Source organism: Enhydra lutris, unplaced genomic scaffold (genome assembly GCF_002288905.1).
Source record: "Enhydra lutris kenyoni isolate GAN:26980312 unplaced genomic scaffold, ASM228890v2 scaffoldscaffold7, whole genome shotgun sequence".
Taxonomy (NCBI): Eukaryota; Metazoa; Chordata; class Mammalia; order Carnivora; family Mustelidae; genus Enhydra; species Enhydra lutris.
The window spans coordinates 20851636-20873730 of NW_019154091.1; the positions used below are offsets into that span (position 1 = coordinate 20851636).

General features: G+C 34.6%; 1 protein-coding gene across 4 annotated transcripts in view; it reads left to right on the forward strand.

Moving 5' to 3' along the window:
• LOC111142065 (PTPRF interacting protein alpha 2) overlaps positions 1–22095 on the forward strand; it is a 492908-nt gene that overhangs the window by 423966 nt on the left and 46847 nt on the right. For all 4 annotated transcript variants that reach the window (XM_022495008.1, XM_022495009.1, XM_022495010.1 and 1 more), the window contains one exon: positions 10268–10361. In XM_022495008.1, coding sequence (XP_022350716.1) covers positions 10268–10361 — 94 coding nt within the window. The remainder of the gene's footprint in view (positions 1–10267; positions 10362–22095) is intronic.

Here is a 22095-nt window from a genome sequence, read left to right on the forward strand (position 1 = left end):
AATCCCTATAAGAAATCCAAAATAAATTTTTCAGTCAAAATAAAGAATTACGATATGCAGGGCAAAAAAGTACAGGATTTCTTTGTTTAAAGCTAACACAGCTTCCACAAACAAATTCTACACTGTGTAGGTGGGGAGACAGAGGAAGGAATAGGGTAGTAGAGCTTGTGTTACTTACTTATTGTCAGTTACTGATTGAAGAAAAATATAGGTCAGTACATTTAAAATGACCCTAAGTAAATGTATAAACATATGTACATAGATAGGTGATGAATGGATGGATGGATGGATGCATGGACATATTTATAATTGTCTGAAACAAAAAGAATATGAAAAATGTATTTCCTAAAATGATAACATATACACTTGGTTTGTGTGTGTGTGTATGTGTGTCTCTTTCTACATATTTATTTTTTCATCATATTGGCTATTTGTGATTGCATCTTCTTTTTTCCATCTTTTCGTATTTTTCTTAGAACTATAGTTAAATTATTGGGAAATATTTAGCTCCTACCTCTAACACTAAATGCTGAACAGAATGGTACAGATTTCTTAGCACTTTCTTTAGTTTCCCAAATAAAGGAATGATTACTTAGAAGTAATGTTCCAGCTGCCAGGCTTACTTTCCAGTCGTGGCACCAAAAGAATTTCCTAGAGTAATATTTATGTTTGCAAATTTACAAATGTGGTGTATTCAAAAATGCTCTTCCCAACTTCCATAATGTAAAACCCACACAAAGCATCTCAAACCATAGGAAACTGGTGTGTGATTAAATGTGATTAAATGTTACTCAGCAGGTTAATTAAATCCTCTTTGGATTTCTGTTTCTCAGAAGAGGAACTCCTTAAGCCATAAAAAGTTATTGCATAAGGAAAGAAGATAGAAGATGATTCTTTTTAAAATATAAAATATACATGCCGAGGCATTGTTTTCATTTTTTATTTGACAACTCTTTATAATCTCACCAAATTATTTGCCATTTCCAATATATTACAGTGTAATTCACAATAATGTTGATAGTTATTTTAAGATATTTATTTTGCTAACCTAGTAATCATTTTATTTATACCTATTTCAACATATATATCATTTTAGGATCTATAATTTACCTTTCCCTTTTAACATATATTTAATTGCCTTTCTCTCATAGATTTTTTTTCTATTTTTATTTTGTATTTAACTTTGATGAGGAGTAACTGAATCGGAAATTTTGCCAATATTCTTTCAAAATCAAGGTATCCAGGATATAATTTAATGTCTGGTAGGATATAGATTCTTCTAGAAACCCAGCCCTTCTTACCCATTTAAGTGACTGTGTGCCTCTATGTCAGACCAGATGAAAAGGGAATTAGTGATAATTATTTTCATCAACTCCATCCAAGTTGGAAATTAACAATAGTTTTTAGGGATCATAGCATCACCCCAGGAAGAATTCTGAACTCTGAGCAATTTTATTTTACGCTGAAGAACAACAGAGATACAGTATAAATAAAGCCAGAGTCAGCAGCAGGTTAAGGACTGCAATGCTGATGAGGACAACAGTACAGATATGTGTACCTCTGGACCTCTGGAACTATATGGAAGCTGCACTGACAGTGAATCAAAGCTCCTGGAGAGACCAAGAATAAAAAGTCTTTATTGGAAATAAGACTGGAGTAAATGACAAGAAAATGCAGACACAATTACATTTTAAAAAACCATATATTTACCAAAAGAATATGGTATATGGTACCACTGGTACTTCGGTTGAAGGATATGAACTCAGGTCTACTTTTGTCTTGGAAGGTGTATCCAGATTGTAAGGGGAAGACTGTGAAAACTTTTCAAACCCAGGGACTACCACCTGGTAGTGCTGACTTATGCATCAGAAGAAACTAAGAAAGCACCCCTGGTGGTTATGATTTTAATAATATCTTGATATGGCAAATTCAAACACAGGCACTGGCAATGTTCTTCCTTCTACCAATGTGAATAGAAATAGAAAAAGAAAGATGGCATGGAAAGTAATATGGTAGAGGGATGATGGTGTCAAAGAACCAAATTTGAAGTTTTGGACCACGTCCTAAGATTTTGAACTCTTAGTTAAAGATTTAGATCATAAGCTCAAAGAAAGAAAAATAATCTCAGGGTAGCTATACTAGAGGCCTCTAAATGAAATTTGGTATGGACGACAAAAACTATCTAAACAAAACTATGAACACGTTCACTTGGTTCCATCAAGAATGATGAGGAACAAAGGAGAAATTATTAGTAATTCAAAGAGGAGAATATTGGTAAAGGGAGTGTTGTTTGCAGTGTATAACAATCTGAAAAGCTAGGGTTATAAGACAAACTTCAGATATGATGAATCAGTCGATGTGACTGCATTAATAACCCCTAATCCTGGTAAATCAAACTGAATATGCAAGTAGTCATTTTTTTCAAATGTGTTGCTAGCAGAGACAGTATAAACATGGAGACCCCAAAGTGCAAAGGAAAGAACACATCAAAAAGTATTTGAATAAAGTTAACAGAAACTAAACAAAATTGTTCTATTCTAGAAGTCTATTTATTTAGTTTATTTGAGAAAGAGAGAAACAAGAAGGGGAGAGGTAGAGAAAGAGAGAAAGTCTTAAGCAGGCTCCACAATGGGTGTGGTGGGGCTCAATCTTGCAACCCTGAGATCATGACCTCAGCCAAAATCAAGAGTTATATGCTTAATCAGCTGAGCCACCCACTTGCCCTATTCCAGAAATCCTTAAAGCATGTTTTCCTTGGATACCACGATTATTCACTCAAATCACAGAAGTAGCATGGAAAAAAGCTTGGTAATAATGGAAGATTTCAAGTTTTCAGGTACCTTTTAGAAAATTCATTCTGCTCTTTGTCAGATGGCTTAACAGTTCTATTTATAGTATTAATGCCTATAATGTAGGAGCAGGATTTACAAATGAAAATCTCTGCTCAGTGTATCAGATGATAGGCAGGGTTTAAAATAACAGGAAGTAATACAGGTGAAAATGAGTGAATGAGCATTTATTCTTCCATTTAAAGCATTCATATTTAATTTTTTTAAAGATTTATTTATTTATTTATTTGACAGAGATCACAAGTAGGCAGAGAGGCAGGCAGAGAGAGAGGAAGAAGCAGGCTTCCCACTGAGCAGAGAGCCCCATGTGGGGCTCGATCCCAGGACCCTGGGACCATGACCTGAGCCGAAGGCAGAAGCTTTAACCCACTGAGCCACCCAGGCGCCCCCCCCCTTTTTTTCATATTTAATTTTTAAGTACTATGCTGGAAAGGTAAAACATATATGAGCCAAGGTATCCTGAAGGTACCATTTGGTACCCTGAAGGTACCATTTGAATTTGGGGGCGGGTATCCTAACAAAGGAAGTATTCCTTCTAGCAGATGTGGGATCTGGTTTTAGTTTCTCTTTCTCCTTTTATTTTTACTTACTCTCTTCCCATATTCCAAATCCCAAGATGAAAAGATGCAAAAACAGTTTTGATAATCTTGTTGAGGGGCATAGAGTCCACAAGACCAATAAGAACTTCTGCTGACTTCCTACAACAGATAGTCATCTGTCAAGACTTAGCAGCCCAATGACCACAGCCTCTTTTTTCCTGATTTATGCATCTAGATGATGCATCGCTGATATTTCCATTAGTACTTAAACATGTTATGTCTAATCTATATTTAAAGTCATCACTTGATCCTGCCATCTTCCTTAGCTGTTGACTTATCTTTCTCCTGCCTCTAATATCCAAGCTTAAATGAGTTGTCCACAATTACTATTTTCACATTCTCATCTGTCAGTCACTTTATAACCTACCACAGCCTGACTTCCACACAAACTACTACTAAAATTCTAGAAACAACTTTAGTCTCAACCAACATAGAAGATTGGTTAAGACAATGAAGGATGACTGTTATCCCAACAATTTAAGAGGATAGTAACACACTCACGATTGTATTTATTATGATGTGGACTTAAGGAAGAAGCAGTATATCTGAAACAGGAGACCTCTTCCTTTTAAAAACATAATCTGAAAGATTTTGGTACCAAAGTCGTATGTATAATGAATGATAGATAAAAGTAAACATGTAAGAGCAATGTCAAAAAGGCCACTAGTCCCAAATAAACTGATGATTGGAAAAACTGTCCAGACTAGAAGGGGACTTACAAAGTCCCATTATTATTTTTGTTTAGTAATTTTAAAATTTAAAGAAAATGAATAAAAGTAGGGTTCACTGTATGTGAACAATGTATACAAATAAGTGGAACTATTCAAAAACTTGTTTTTGCTTTTGCTTGCTTAAGGAGAAAGATTTGACCCAGAAAAGAAGCATTAACAAGAGGGAATTGAAACCCAATAGGGTTGAGATTTTGAGGGGAAAAAAGAAAAAGAACACAGATATAATCCAAAGTCATTTCTGTCTTCCTACTTTGGAGTGAATAAGCCCATGTGGAGCCACGCTTACGTGTAGATTGCCAACCATGGACTTCAGTAAAATGGTGAAAGCATAACTGTTGGCATCAAGGAACTTCCAGCTTATTAAAGTAGAGTCCATAAGCACAAAAGGCCTTTTATTTTAAATAAAATCTTCAGTACGTTCCTGACTCAGGAAAATTTTACCTGCTACGTTGTCTATCCTGCCCAGTTAGCTAGGGACGGGGATTTTGAACCCCATAATCTAAGATTATACATTGGTTATTGGAATCCTGACTGGCTTGCCTTTTAATTCTATCCGAAGGCACTAACCTATTTTGAAGGAAAGCAAATTAAACTGTGTTAAAAATAACCATGTCAGATGACACGAGTTTGTTTTTCTGACAAAGTTACTCAGTTACAGAACAGAAAAGGCAGTGGGTGAGCTGTGACTCATGGCATCCCTGTGGACAAGATGTCAAAATGGGGTCTCAGTGATGGAAAAATTTAGTGGGGTTTATAACTGGTTGAATAATCCTCCTATTACAGTGCTAACGAGTGGAGTGATGCCACCTTGGATCAAGATCTCTGGTGGCATAACTAGGACTCCTCTGTCTTTGGTCAATACATCCCCAGTCACTTGACATGAGTATTTCAATAACACAGGTATCTGATTTATGGATTACTGATATGGACAGAAAACACAAATGAAAAAAAAAATAGAGTTGTTCCTGAAAACTATTCTCAAAAATATCTCTCCATATGATCTTAATACATTCTTTGGTTTACTACCTGGGAAACACCCAACCCTCTCAGGTCTTCAGAGAACCCCAATTATAATGACTATAAAGAGAAAAAGAACAGAACGCACATGACCATCCTAGCTGATGTTGTGAATGATAAGGATAAAGAAAAGAGGCCATTGACAGACATTGTAAGAGAGGTGAAAAGAAATCAGATGAAGAGATTTTCAAAAATGGAGAATTGATCCAATAGAACCAAATGTGACAAAGCTGTGGGAAAGAAAAAAAAAAAAAACCAGAAAAATATATTAAATTGGAACAGGCAGTGTCCCCAATTTTGGGTGTATAAAGTACATATATAACTGAGTAAAAATAAATACTAGATAGATAGATAGAGACTTCTTTTGAGAATTTCCTTAAGTGAAAAGAAATACATTTTCAAGAGATTTTTTTGACTCCTAAATTGCAGTTCTCTTTCCTTTATGGTCATCTGCCAGATTGTATTATAGTTGCCTGAACTCACTGACATACTATAATTATCATAATGTAGAGAATACCTTCATAATGACAAAAACAGCATCAATATTGTACCAGAGTTATTCAGCAAGCACCTTTCTACACATGAAATTTGGGTGGCTTGTGCTGGCCTTTACCCCAAAATTTAGATTTTCCTAGATGCTCTGGAGCCAACAGATAAAATAGAAATTCCAAAAAGTACCAATTACAAATGACTCATGCTCTGCATGGTGAAAGGGCCTTTCTTTGAAGAAAGCACTATTTAGCTTTCATTGTGAGTGTATTTATTACACTTTATGAGCCAGGCCCTATGTCTAGGTGCATTTTTCAGAGAGCTAACAGACTAACAGAGAGCAATTAAGTAACCATTTATAAACTCAAAGTGTATTTAAATCCAAGTGAATGCTATGAGTTAATACTAAAGAAAGGTCAGATGAAAGAAAAGATGAAGCCACCAGTGGGCAGTCTTCTTCTCTCTGGAATTAAAACTCCCTTTTTAAATACAAGGACAGGGACGTCTGTTGGACAAATGGAGAGGTACAGACCTTGCAATGCGGGTTTTGGCTAGAAATTCCTATAGTCTTGTACTTCAAGGGCCAACCTGAAATAAATTAAGTTGAAAGGAATCTAAGGACCAACCAACATAGAGATATTTGCCCTCATAGTTCAGATGAACAGATAGCTGCAACCAGTACCATTCATGGATCTAAGTCTATGAGTGAGGGTCCTTTACTGAATTCCTTGGCCAGGGTCATACAAAGCCTCACACTTTGCAGTACCCTTCTTGGAATTTTCTGTTATCTCTCTGTAACTGGGAGAGTCTGGGGCTGGCTGTGCTATCTGGACAGGACACTCTTAGCCAAGAAGCCAAGATTTGGACCTGTGAGTCTAATCACTGGAAGCACTGAAAAAAAAAATTTTTTTTTAACCTTTCGGACCCTGGGAGAAACTAGGGAGGTAGTGCCATCTGGGCATGGTGCCTGATCCAAGCAAACAATGTGGATCTGAGTCCCTGTTTCTCCCCTTCAGAATGTACCTTGATTCTCTTTCCCATGTTTGGGTTCAGCCAGATATCTCAGGGAGCCCAGAGACTTACACCCATGAGGTGATTCCGGGCCAGTGGCCCAATTCTGGTTGCAGGAGGGTGATCTGACAAATGAGTCACTCACTCCTGCTGTCTAGAACGCTATTGTATGATGTTGGACCACTAGGGTGTTGTCCTGCTGATTTGGAGTAACTAAAAGTTTATATATAAAACAAGCTGGAAAAAAAATACTTGAGTGGGACCCTCACATCCTCGGAGTGGTCCTGTGTCCAACAATTCCAGCTCCTCAAAGACCTCACCAAAGTAAGTATGCTTAGTGATACCCCAGAGAACTTAACTGAAGGCAGGGATTTGGACTTGGGTATTTGCATGCACAACTACTAGGTGACCACTGACAAAGTGATAAGCAATTTATTATCTGAGGAATCCAATGAGTCATGAAACTAAAGCCTTCAATGCCTGAGCACCTCGTGCCACGAGAAGGTAGAGAGTTAATGATGCTCTCTTCACATTCCTAATGAACCTCCCAGAGAGTGGGTAACCCCTAGCTTCCACAGGCTAGAGTTTCATATCAGGATCACTCTTGACATTTTAAGGACAAGCTAAAGGATTTTCTACTCATTAAAGAATTTAGAATCCTAGTTCCCTAACTGATATGTGTCAGTTTCCCTTTGCAGTTACTGCGACATTGGAAAATGTGCCTCCCTCCCCCCATCAACATACGCAAGTACTAATTTCCTTCTGGAGATCAGTACTGTCTCCAGTTTAGAACAGAACCGTTTAGAGAGAGCTGTCCAGCAGAAATACAATTCAAGCCACAGATGTGAGTCACATGTATAATTTTTTAATTTTCTACGAGTTATATTAAGAAAAGTAAAAAAGGCCAGTGAGATAAATTTCAATAATTATTTAAGTAAATATATCAGAATATTTCAACATGTAATCAACATAAAATTATTAGATAGCTTATATTCTCTCTTTTTTTTTGCATTACATTTTCAAAAGCCTATGTATATTTTATACTTCCAACAATTAATTTGGACCAGCCACATTTCAAGTGCTTCTGTATGACTAGTGAATAAAATTTTGGTATAGATAAATGGGCAGATATTCCTAAAGTCCATACAGCCATATGAACCCACTACTACCTAGACAAGGATGAGACAGACTATCTCCAGAGTCAGATGATCATCCACAGAGTAAGAGTTCATCAGCTGGTTTGGCTGAGATTATCTTTACCAATAGCTGGAACCTGAACTTGGCTGGATCAGTTCTATGAAAGAAGGTTCTTATCCAGAAATATTTTAATTGGGCTAAAAAATGCACCTGATTATACGTTTGCTCCTGCTTAAGGGTACTGTCCTACATATGATCCTTAAAAATAATTTTACCTACTATGGCCATAAATGTTATTTTGAAACAGGAGATATCTGTAATTCTCTATTACTTGCTGTATTCAAAGGATATTAGATTTTGAAGTATTCATAGTATTTCTAAGCTCCTCATTTTTATTTTTATGGTTTTATTTACGAGAAACAAATTCTATTATCTTTTATTTTCTGGGTCTAGATTTGACTCACAATATTCTTCCAGAGCTGTCTTTTTTTCCCTCCCAGAGCTATCATATGTTTAAAAATGTTATTTTTGCTAATTAAAGTGTTGGGGTCTTGAAAAAAAATAATTTAGATGTTCTTCTTTGCTCAGAAAAAAATAGAAAGCCTGATTCATACAGCCACTTGGTTGTCGAAATGTCTTGTCTAACCTAATGGGTCTACCTCATCAATCTCTATGTTCCCATCTGGACTGATCAAGAATTTTTTAACTTTTAAGTGAATCATTCATTTCCATTTCCATTTCCATTTCAAGAGAACAATTTTATTGTTACTTGCAGACTGTGAATAATAATTTATGGATATATAGTAAGGCAAGTACACTGATGAGAGAAATAAAATGAAAATACCCACTCACTGTGCATAAGTGGAAAATCTCACATTTAAAAATGACCCCCAAGAGTCCTTCAGTCAGCCAGTGGATGATTTTCCTAATGGTACCAACAATGACATTCTTACATAATAAGTTATTTAGGTATTAATTGCACATGTGCATAACTGAATAAAATAAACTTTGGTACCCAGATTCAAAATTATTGACTAGATCTAGACAACAGTCAGTGTGTTTTCAATTAAAGAGGACTTTGTTATAATTTTACAGTTCAGTAACAGTTATTAGGCTATGAGATTAACATTTATACCAATGCTCCAGAATTTATAGCATCAAGTATTATAGATTGTTTGCTAAAAATAAATTATGAAAAACAGTGACAACAAAGTTTGTCACTGGTGCTTTAATAAGATATTTCATTTCACTAGAAAAACCATAACCTGGTCAAACCCTGCAGAAGTGAAGCTGGGAAATTACAGTGACAGAATGGTAAAAATTAACCTTAATAATTGTATTTATTGATATATTGGTGACATTTGTGTGTCTGTGTAGTCTTTGTAAGGGTTCGTATTAGCTTGAGTCTTTCTACCTAATCTTGAGCTTAACTGGAATTTTTAATCCCTTACACTTAAAAAATATGTATACCTTAACCCACTTAAAAATAGTGAACATTTTTTCATTTACCTTGGCTTCATGTTTTTTGCATATAGTAAATATAAGAGAAAATAGAGCTCAGGATTAAGTTCTCATATTTCAATTTTAACTAGAATTTATGAATTAATTATGTGTATGGGTCCTGAATGAAATAAGTGCATTGTAAAATGTGTAATTCTGTGTTTCATGCCCAGCATACTTTTTTTTCTTCCCTCTTTTCCTTGCCATGTAATGTATATTGCATATTTTCCAGCGCTAATAAAAATGACACCACACTAAATAATCTATGGCATGCTGGGTAAAAGCAGTTCTTACTAAGATCTTCTAAAGACATGATTTTTTTCCAGGTATAATTATAAAATTTACAAAACAAAAGGAAACCTGCCAGAACATAAGAAGTTCTGGAAGTAAGGCTTAGACGGAAGGATTTAGCAGTCAGCCAGGTGAGGAAAAGAGGATTCCAAAAGCAGGATAGAAAAGATCTTTAGAAGTCAGCAAATGCCTCTTCATTTCCTTGACTTGGAATTAAAGACATGCTCCTGAATGGGTTCCTTGGGCTATCATCCATCCCATTATACATAAAATGTGTCATATTTTTCAAATGTTGAAAAAAACCTCACTCATTACACCCATATTTGCTCTTGTTTTTCATAAGAGGAAAAATGGACCTGGAAGCTGGCAGACTGTATTTGTCAATGCGTTTATTATGTATCATGTTGCTACTGGACGCAGTTGAATAGGAGGCTAATAGGGTACCTTTTCTTTTCGTTCTCTCAGTGTATGTTCATTTATGCACCCATGCCATTTTATGCATGTTGGGTTGGAATATAAAGACAATCTAAGAAAGAAAAAAGAATATGTAATACTGAAATGTTGACCAACTCACTTTTAAAAATTTATTTTCAGAACTGACATAATGTATCCAACCCTAATATGAATAGTTACTTCTTCACAGGAGGCTTTATGGAGACAGAGGCTGCAGCTCAGGAGTCCCTGGGGCTAGGCAAACTTGGAACTCAAGCTGAGAAGGATAGAAGACTGAAGAAAAAGTAGGTTTGGAGATTTTCTTCTTCCTTTTTCTAGCTTTTACTGACTCTGTTATTTGTGGGGAATTAAAAAGAGGGTAGTTGGAAACCATAGACCAAAGCCATTATTGTCCTGGTATTCCCTAAAACTTCTCAGTGCTGGAATTTCCTAGTTCTGCTGGGCTGCAGTTTGAAATAGGTATACAGATGTTTGGCCTATGATAGAAATAAATGGTTTATTCTGAGAGACCAATGCATTTATTGCAAAACACGTATATATTTAAAATATTTAAATGTAGCCTCATAAGTAATATAATAATCTATTTGATGTTAAATCCAGTAATGAATTGGTACAATAAAATGGGAACCTATACCATCCAACTTTGTTTCCTCTTACAATTCAAGTACCTCCTCTTAAATTGGAGTACTTAAAAGGAGAATATTTCTCTTTCTGATTGAACATAAACTTATTTTAGACCCAGAGCAGATTGTTTTGCATCTGTCAGGAAACTGATAGTGTATCTTCTCATTCACATGTAATATGGAACATTTAAATGACTTGCAAAATTGGCAAATTTTGAGTCCCAGCAGCTGTTAGAAAGCTAGTGGGTCTATAAATAACATATTTTTAAAATACAAAGTAGCATTTTCAGTGATGAAATAGTACCTATAAAACATGTTCTTTAAAAGCCAAATGATTTCTCTATCCCCGAATCTATTGGTTACTCCTTTTCCTCTCCTCTTTCTCAAGTATTTATTACATTGTGTTTGTAGTTTTCATGTTTACCTTCTTTCCTATGAAATGATATTCATTGCTCTAGTTACCATTATTTTAACAGATATGCTCATATGGTTATAGTATTTGGGATAATCAATTGAATTCATATTTTACCTTTTCATTTGCTTTACAGATTACAGATGTTTACTAATAATGAGGAAATTGCAAGTTGTAGAAGAGCTCACTAGCCTAATTATTTCATTAGTTTTCTACTTAATAAAATTATATATGCATATATGTGTATCCAAATTTAATAGAAACACTGTACAGAAATAAAGAAGTGACCTTGAGAGCATTATTTCTTGAATACAATCAAATGCTCAGTTGCATTCAGTAGCAGTAAATATTTCTTCTTTCATTATTGATCATTCAAAAATATAGTTAAATATTATCACAACCTGTTCAAACTCTCTTCATTTTATTTATTATTATCAAGGAATACTTTATTCAATTTTATGGCTTTTTAATGAGAAAAACTAGATTCTTTAGAATTTATTTCAAGTTTAAAGAACTTCCAATTTTATTTATTTAAAATTACTTTACGTCTAAAGGAATAAGATTAATTAAAATCCAGATTGGCAAATGAACTTGGTCTATTTCACTTAAAAGGTAATTTTGGTTTTTTCCATAATGAAATATTTATATATAATGGCAACTTGACCAGTTTTCACATTGCATAGAAGGGTGATATTGAGGCAAATAATATATTTCATTGGTGGTTTTTGAACCAAATTAATGTTTTTTTAAACAGTTATGAAGTTCAACATTTCTCATTATGTGGTAGTTTTAAGGCTAATGTATTTAAATTTTATCTATTATTAATTTTAAACACTGTTGGATTGATTTAATATTAATTTTATGGAATTATTTCTCAAATCCCAACTACCCTCTTAGTCAGAAACTGATTTTAGTTCTAGATTTGGTTTGAAGATTTTACTATGCTTGACTTTTGAGTTTTATTTTGCAAAATATTTTGGCCAAATATAACTTTAAAATGTGTTAAAGAAAATACTTGTCTTTAATATTAAGAAGAATATTAAGAGCATTCTATGTTATAATAAAGGATAACATTTCTCAGTACAGTTATTTCCTATAGGATAATGGTATATGGGTTAAAATGAATCCAGCAAGACAAGACAGAGTTGATTAATGGAAGAACAGAAGTATTTATGTTATTATTGAATATTCCATGACAAGAACCTCAGGAGTATAAATGTGTAACCAGTATTTATGAGATGTATATAAGTGCTAACCCTTATCAGGACTCGAATGACCCTGCACCTTGGTTTCTAGATTACCACAGAGTGAAGTGTCTTCATGTAATGAGTTTTATAAGATAGACAAGATCAATTGTTTCATGTTTATTGGTCTTTCAAGATGGAGAAAAAATTCAGGTACATTTTACTGAAGAAAAAAAAACTAAAGCAAAAATGGAACAATTTCTTTCGAAATAGGGAACACTATAGGTTTATGTGCATAGTTGCAATGACTGTAGCTTCCTAACAATTGTTTCTTTATGGTCTATCCACTGACTAAGCCAAATGATGATTCCAGGACAAAGTACTTGGTGTAGACCTATGTTCACTGTCCCAAAGTTTATATCAGAGCTTCATCAGTCTCAGTGGCAATAAGCAGAGCTGAAGAAAAATATGTTTTTTTCAACTTTGCTAGCATATCAGGTATCTACAGTTGATAATCTGTGAATTTAAACTTAATTGAGAGAAATTTTATCTCAAGAAGTTAATTATGACACATTTTTAAAAAACCATATGTGGGAGATACTTTCAGAGAACAGCATTCAAGATATTCCAAATTCTTGCAAAGTTCAGAAATTTGCGACGTTGGCAGTTCCAAACAAAGGTCTAATTTGAGGCACATTTTCCATCCAACAAATTAAGCACAAATAGGTTTGAAAAGCTTACTGGGTCTGGGTCCCTACTTCATTCTATCATTCTACTTTTACTTTGCTTTGTGATGTAGGCATTTTTTTTCTTGTATTTCTAGTTATTTCCCTATGATTAGACATAGGAATAGTACAACAGTGGATCTTCTAAAGAAAATCTTGTTGACCTTTTCCTTCCCGAGTTGGATATTATCATGCAGGTGCTGTTCCATCAGAGCAGCATCTTAGCTAGGCCTGAAGTCCGTCTACTATTGTTCTGTCTGGTTTGCTTTTACTATGCCTTATCTTTACTGTTCTTTCCTTTAAAACTTCAATTACATTAATTATTCCAGTAGGTTTATGTAGTGTACAGTTAATACCTACAATAATTGCATCACATTGAAACTCATCTAGTGATTCTTCAGGTATTTCACATTAATTTCTGGTCTTCCCCACTACAATTTGAACAGTTTTTCTGCAGCCTCATGATATGGCTCTCCTAGTCTTTAAGCACTGGGTCATTTATTATTCTCAATATGTTCTCTCCATATGAAAATTGTGATTCTCATGGTTCTGTTGATATGGTCTCCTTCTGGAGTATCACAGCTTTCTGAGATCTTGTCCATCATCCTTTGTTTGATTTCAGTGGACTCCAGGCACCTTCTCTGACTTAACACATACTAAATGGCATCTCTATTTCTAAAATTCACATTATGAGCACCTAGACCTGAGAATTTCACCTCTCCCCTTTTGTACCTGTCACCCTGATCTTTAGGAACTTATTCATCCTTCTTAGTTCTCTACCCAGTGTTCTAATCTAAGATCTATAGCTACTTGCTCAAGATGGCCAACTAAAGCCAACCACACCACTACAAGAGGTAACTGGGGCATGAGAGAAACTATTGCAAGGTCACAGACTTACATGGCCCATCAAAATCTGAATTTCTTTTTATTGTTGTTTTGTCTGAGCATAATATTTTTTGAAGTATAACTAACATACAATGTTATATTAGTTTCAAATGTACAACATATTGATTCAACAATTATGTAGATTATTCAGTGCTGAATTTCTAAATGTTATTTAACTCCCCAAATTTTCCTTAGAGATTGTGGGTCTTTTTAGGACCCAATAATTAGAAACTCTGTTCTTCGCCTACGTTTAGAATTTGATAATAGACAATGGAGTCAGGCAATCAGAGATCAAAATGTCAACTTTATTACCAATTGAGCTGTTAGAATTTAACTGACAAATATGGCAAAAATGGGGGCTTCCCAACACTGAAGCCCAAAATTAGAAAACCTGACATGGAAAGAGCTGGATCGTCACAGGCTTCCAAAGTGTGCAAGTATAATCCCCACCTATCCAAAAAATAGCATCTGTGATATTATGATTAGGTAAATGTGTCTCTCTAGCATCAAGGACTATGAACTCACTAGGAAGGAAATGAAATTTTATGTGATTAACATCTAAAAGAATTTTCAAAGTGTAACATTTCAGTTTAAATGTATTAATATCTCATCATATTTCTTGCCTTTATTTTCCTGGAATGTACATAGTTGACAGTTTTCCATATCACCATCACTAGAAAAGCTATGGTAGGGTGTATGGCAATCTCCCTGAGTTTTTAGAGATCTGGAAATATATGTCACATAGAACATTAGTTGATAATTGCCAAAAGTGTAAAACTAATGGTTCAAAGTAATTTTCCCTCAAAATTTAAAGGTACTATTCTTCTTGCTTCTAGTTATATCTAGTATCACTTTATTGTCATTCTTTTGTATATAACATGTAGGGTTTCTTTTCTCTCCCTCTCAATGAAAGTTTTAAGATTTTTTTCTTTATATTTGGGGTTCAGAAATATCATAAGTATTTCTATTCAAATTTTTTGTTTCTTTTTTCTACTTTTTTTCTACTTTTTTTCCTACTTTTTCTACTTTTCTTTTTCTCCTTTTTTCTTTTTTCTACTTTATACTTGCAATCTGAAGACTAGTTAGTCTGAACTGTTTTACATGTTTTGACTTAAAAATTGTTCATCTCTAGACTCAACTTTAATTCTAAGACGCTTAGAGACTTTAAGATGAAAGATGAAGTTATCTGTTTCAGTAGTGATACACTGGTCTAACCCTCATGACAGTCCTTGATAGGCAGTGAACATATTAAAATTGACAGAATACCCTGTGAATGGTTACTTATCTCCAGAAATATAAATTCTGAAATTTTTATCTTAATTTTTATAAGAATTTTCCTCCTGCATTTTTACACTATGTAATTTTTTATTGAGATGTGTATGCATACTGAGATCTTTTGTATCTTGAGACATAAATTGAAAAATCCCATATTAATATTGATATACTAATTTATCATTTTCAATCTTTAGTTATAATATACGTAATGCATTATTATTATGTTAAGTATGCTATATTCTTCCAAGTGGATATCATTGCTAAATGAATATGGATTTGAAATCAACTTTTCAACATCATTAAAATGAAATTAACATTCCAACTCAGCTATCAGCAGCATCCTCCAGAGAAGCGGTTTTATCCTTGGAGCATGGCAGTCATAGTTAATCATTACCAGTGAATCTTTATGTTAGAACTTCAAAGACATAAAAGTGAAGCTCTGTAGATTTAGTTAATTTATTTCCATTGCAATCCTAAGGGTCTTCCTCAGTGCATAATCTTTAATGTGTTTTGAGATTCTGCACTTTTAATCTTTGGCATTTGGAAGGTTCAGAGTTTGCATATCTCTAAGTAAAATAAATATCACTGAAAAATATTCATAATGAAAGGTATTACATAAATTCCACAACATTGATTCATTCAATAAGTATTTATTAAATATCTGTGTGCCAAGTTAAACTTAAAAATGAGTTATATTCCAGAGGTTAATTTGTAAGATGTGTGTTAGAAGCTTTGAATACATTTTGCCATGTAAGTAATGTTATATATATGGAAGGTAAATGTCTTTGCTTCTTCTGCAAAAATCTATTCTGTAAGCATGCTATAGGAATTGAATCTGGTTAGAGAAAGCAAAGGGAGAATTTGTGGTAGGATATTAGAGAATCTCAGAGATTTCAGAAACAACAGAGACAGGACAACTCCAAAATTTCAACAGTAAGAGATTATGAAATATTTCTCTAGAGGGTTGTCAAGAGCTCATATTTTCTGTTTCACCCCATTCCAAATTTTCAGTTCCTGGGAGAAAGCATGTAATTAGCTCCATGTGGAACTGATACTTGCACTTGGATCCATCAGTTATAGTCAAAAATTCATTTAATACAGACATGACCGACCACAGGAGAACACTCTGGGAACTCAACTCAAAACAATCTAATAAAGTAGGATATTTCAGAACCTAAACCTAATGTTCTCAATATTTCTCTGAGAAAATGCGTCCCAGTTTCCAACTTGAAACTTTGCAAGCATGTCTTCTCTACATACACTGAGCGAGAGCTACCTTTGCCTTGTCATCCAATTCTATGTACATAAATACTTCCAAATACATATGTATTGATAATAAATGCTTAAAGATAAACTGATACATTAAAGGCTAGCAATTTTCATCTTTTTTTTAAGATTTTATTAATTTATTTGACAGAGAGAGAGGTCACAAGTAGGCAGAGCAGCGGGCAGAGAGAGAGGGGAAAGCAGGCTCCCTGCTCAGCATGGGGCTGAGACATAGGGCTCGATCTCGGGACCCTGAGATCATGACCTGAGCCGAAGGCAGAGGCTTTACCCACTGAGCCACCCAGGTGCCCCAGCAATTTTCATCTTAAATAAAAATTAGACTGGAAGTTGGTCCACCAAAAAAGACATTTTCCTTCTCCCTACTTTATGGAAACTTATCTTTGTCAACTCAAATTATTGTAAACTGTGAGACAAAAATTATTTTCTGAAAAATCTGGTTCTTCAGAATACCCACTTACACTTACCGATTTTTTAATATTTATTTTCTTAGACCGAAAAATATGTTAGGCAAAGAGTAGCGTGTGTGTGTATGTGTGTCTGTGTTTGGGTGTATATACATGCATGTATATATTTGTGTGTATACATACATTTTTACATGTACATACATACACACACATATATATACATATACCTATACATGTATATTACCTATGTCTATATAAATATCTTTTAGATTTCAAGTTAGAAAGGCATTTCTAAAGGACAACTGAATACTCAAAATATTTAGGAGAATGGGAGAATTATTATTATAGGGAAAGAGCTCAAAAGTATTTGGAATAGATAATGACAACATTTTAAAATTAAATATTTATTTCTACTAATATAATCACACTTTGGAACGCTGAATGAACCATTTTTCTTTTCAAATAATAGAAAAATTTCAAAAAACAAAACTAAGAGCAATAATAAATACTAGGAGACATGTATTTTATCTAACATTCACCTACAGTGGAAGAAATTATAGATATAAGCATAAGCTAAGTAATATTTTTATTTACACTAGTACCTATAGGTTTTCGTGTTTTCTCTTGTGTAATTGTGGATGCATGTTATAAGAGTCTGCAACTATGTAGCTTAATTTTGTTTTCTTTTAGAATAACGAAGCTACGATTTTTTTTGCTTTGTAAAATCAACTTCATTTACACGTTAATCTGCATTTTCCAAGAAAAAAGCTGTAAACACAAGATACAGACAATACATTTCAAGTCTAAAACAGAGTAAATACACAAAATAAAGATAATTTAATGATGTTTCAAAAAAATAAAAATAATAAAGTGCTGCAAGCCTAAAGCCACCTCATGTTCTTATTTGAAAGTTGTTCTCCAAACTAAAGACTGGTCACCTCATTGTTAGATTCTAAAATAATGTATAACATTTATTAGATTATTTTTGATCAATAAGAAAGGAGATTACTGGTGACCAAGAGTAAATGGAGTCCTTTAAGAATAAGCTAGACATGTTAGAGGAGGAAGAATGCTGTAGAAACACCATTTATTGAGTTCAGAAAGTATTTCATTTACTTTGTAAATGACACTTCTGAACATCAGCTTGGGTTGAAACTAACAAAATGGATTTATATCTGATGGGACCATTGTGATCGGAGGGGCTGAACAAAAGAACTGATAACACAGAGAGGGCTAGACTCAGCTCTTTCACAAGTGATTTAAATAAGAGTATCAGATTTGTGCAGGAATGAAGCTGGAAGGCATAGTTAAGGTTTTAGAGAAATCATTTTGTTTAAGGAAGACCTTTACATAGAGATCCAGATCAAACAAGATAAAGTTTAATAAGGATGTTTATATAATCTCCATCCAATTTCATGACTACCCTTACCAGTTACTTGTGTATAGGAGGCTATGGTGTGTGTCTATGTATAGGGGGATCTTAACTGTAACTCCTGAGATAGCAGTTTCTGTTAAAATAAGTAAATAAATAAAGACAAGTTTGCAACGTCTGACAAGGAAGGTAATGATTTTCAGTATCCATAAGCAATTGATAGGGCCCACATTCTATGCACTGCACAGATCACATAGCTGGGTATTGTGTTAATTTCTGAGAAATACTCTTCAAGTGAATATGTTCAAACCAGCATCTATTCCAAGGAACATGATCAATATCTTTGTGATAAGACCTTGGGCCAAAAGTCCAATGTTGTTACGGATAAATTTGAGCTGAATCTAAGTGAGAACTGTTAGCAATCACATATCTGAGAAGAAAGAATTAACCACCTGGAAAGAGAGTTTTTCCTCATGATTCTGTCCAAAGTAGAGCTGCCAAGTATGTGTACGTGGCAGAATTATTATATGGGGGATTCAGATTTTATGAGAGATTGACTTACATGCTCTTCAAATTGTCCCCACGCTGGAATTCTATGATTCTCCATATAATTCAGAGAACAGAACTCAGGAGAACCCTTTTTATCTTACTTTTTTTTTTAATATCATAGTGCCTGGCATACTGAGAGTACTAAAACATATTTTCTGAATAGCTGAATGCCTGAATAGAAGCTGCATGGCGAAAGAACTCTAAAGAAAACCTAAGGAGGGCACGTGTTGCATGGAGCATGGGGTGTTCCATGTAAATGATCAATCACGGAACACTACATCAAACACTAATGATGCACTGTATGGTGACTAATGTAACATAATAAAATATTATGAAAAAAGAAAGAAAGAAAACCTAAGAAAAGAACAGATATTAGAGCAGTGACTTCTACTCAGATGAACAAATCAGGAAACTGGACTTCGTCTTTGCCCTTGGTCTGTCTTGTCCTTATTCTTCCTCTGTGCACCTCTGTTTACTCATATACCATCTCTTCAAAATCTCTCCAAGGAATTGATTTTCTTCTTTCCTTTTTCAGACCATCATAGTAAAGCCATGTTCTATCTTGCCTTCCTATGATCCATTCTTCACACTTCAGCTAAAGATATCTATCTAAATTGAGTTTCTGAACCTGCCTACATCTCTCAATTATTACTTAGTTTCCTTAGGATAAATTCCAGATGCCTTTATATGGCCCATACGTCCCTGCATCGTCTGGTCCCTGTTTATCTCACCAGCTTTCTCTCTCTCTACTTCCCATCTTGCATGTTATGGTCTTAAGATATTTAATATCTATTACTTATTTGTAATTACTCCTCTCTCCCTGTGTGCGTATATCGTGTTCCATTTTCCTCCTCATTCTTTGCATAATAATGATAATCATTATCTATTATATATGTAATAACTGATAAGCACGTGGGGCAGTGACCGTATTCTAGGTGGTGTTCTACACATCTCATTATCTCTTTCAATTTTCAAAAAGCCTTCAAGGTATCAGCTGCTTTTTTCCTCTACCTGTGAGGAAACATAGCTTTCCAGGGCCTGGGCCATACAAGAGTCCGGACCTCCAGAGCTCAGCTTTACTCTGAATTATTTGGGATCTCGGGGTAAAGCTGCAATTAAAACCATGTGGCTGTCTGTCAGCTGGACCTTGAATATCCTGTATAATTTTGGATGCTTCATATAGGGAGTCAAAAAAGAACTCCTCACTCTCTTTATACTCTAAAAAGGGTAGCATATTTTTTATAGAGAATAATTAGTTTCTCATCTGACCCTATCCCGTCTTTCAACACGAGCAACAAATGCATTCAAACCGAACACCTTTTTTTTTTTTTTTTTAACACTGGAAGGGGAACGTAGTTTCAAAGCACAAGATGTAGCTGTGTTAAAGATTAATTTTATTTATATATTTAGCCACGTATAATATATCAAAGTTTGATGAAAGAATAGTAATGATTTCTTATAGATAAGCTATGTAAGAAATTTAAATCTGTGCTTGAATCAATCTTAGGCTATTCATTCCAATGAAACTTATAAAATCAGTATCAAACAGCAAGGATAATTAACCTCCTTTTTTAAAAGAAAAAAAAAGTCACTAATTAAGGTACATTTAAATATAATGCTGGCATCTTAATCTGGAAAGACTTCTCCCCATTTATTCCGGCATATATAGGATCTTTTATTGGCTCTACATAGGGTTTTCATAAGGTCTTTGAAGATGCCGTCTCTTCCCGCAGTTTTTTAAAATTAGCCAGCCATCGAGCAAGGTTGTCTTCCTTGTTTCCATGTTCCTAAGAAGGGCAGTGGTTATCTATATCTCATTGCTAGAGTTTTATTTTAAAAATAGTTCTAGACCAAAAGATTTCCACTAAAAAATATATGTATGTTTTCTGCACATGTATATACAAAAATAAATGTTTTTGTTTCAGATTTTACATAATCAAAACTTTAACCGTGGGCCTAACTGGGTTAAATTTACCAGACAAATGAACAGCAGAATTCTTAGAAGAATAAAGACTTCTTAACCTCTCTTAAAGAGTCTCAAGAATCTCAAACTTTAGGGACATCTGGGTGGCTAAGTCAGTTAAGCTGCTGCCTTTGGCTCAGGTCATGATGCCAGGGTCCTGGGATTGAGTCCTGCATCCGGCTCCAGGGAGCCTGCTTCTCTCTCCGCCTCTGCCTGCTACTCTGCCTGCTTGTGCCTTTCTCTCTCTCTCTCTCTCTCTGACAAATAAATAAGATCTTTAAAAAAAGAATCTCAAACTTTGGCTATTTGAAATCAATATTAACATTAATGAAAAGTTTTCCCAAGTAGGGTGATGATGAACCCTACTGAAAACTTCTGAATCATTTCCTTTTAATTATAAAGATAACTGGAAATGTGCCTGAACATTTATTTTATCTTTACCTCAGCACACTAGCCCCTTTCTGTCCTCTTCTTGCTTCCTGTTTAGCTTTGACTCCATGTGCATAATTTCAACACACTCAAAAATGTCTAATTTTTTTGCACCTCTTTCATTTGGTTGTATCCAAATGTCATACTCATGGCCACCAGTGAATTTTCTTCATGTCTGTGTTTGAACACCTCTGTGCTGCTGGAGAAGAAGTAGTTGAGCCAGCTTCATTTAGAAACTCAGCAGTGCCCGATAATTGCAATATTTTCCTCTTACCAATCTTGTTTCTATTCTCTGCAACTTTTGTTAGAGACCTCCACTGTCCTCAAACCTGCATCTTCTGCAGATGAGCTCGCAGTCTGTCTCAGAGGGAGAGAAAAAGAAACCAGCAGGGTACCCTGAATTATTTGCTGCCCAAAAACTAACACTAGTCCCTCTCCCGATTTATTAGAGGAAAGTAGGATACTCTCTTCTTGCCCGAACCCATCACTTCGCAGTTTCTCAGTCATGTTGTGCTGACTTCTCATTTGCTCTTATGCCTTCAGATTCTGTTCTCTTCTGTGTTTTGGCCGTCAGCATTTAAACATTCTCTAGTTTCACCTATTAAGAGAAATCTTCTCTTTATTGCACATTTCCACATCAGTTACTGCCCATTCACTTCCCAATCCGGTGTTAATCACTGATTTTAAAATCTTTCTGAGTCACCGGCTTGAACCTTGAGAAGTGAGAGACAATCACATTCCACATAGGAAGCTCATGTTGTGACTTACTGATCATGTGAAGTTTTAACAATCAAAGTTGACTCATTTATAAACAGGCAAAGGCCCATTCATTCAATAAGAGATCTAGAAGATGAAAGTGAGACAGCTGAAAAGTTTCAGTTACCCATTTTGGACTATGACATATGTTAGC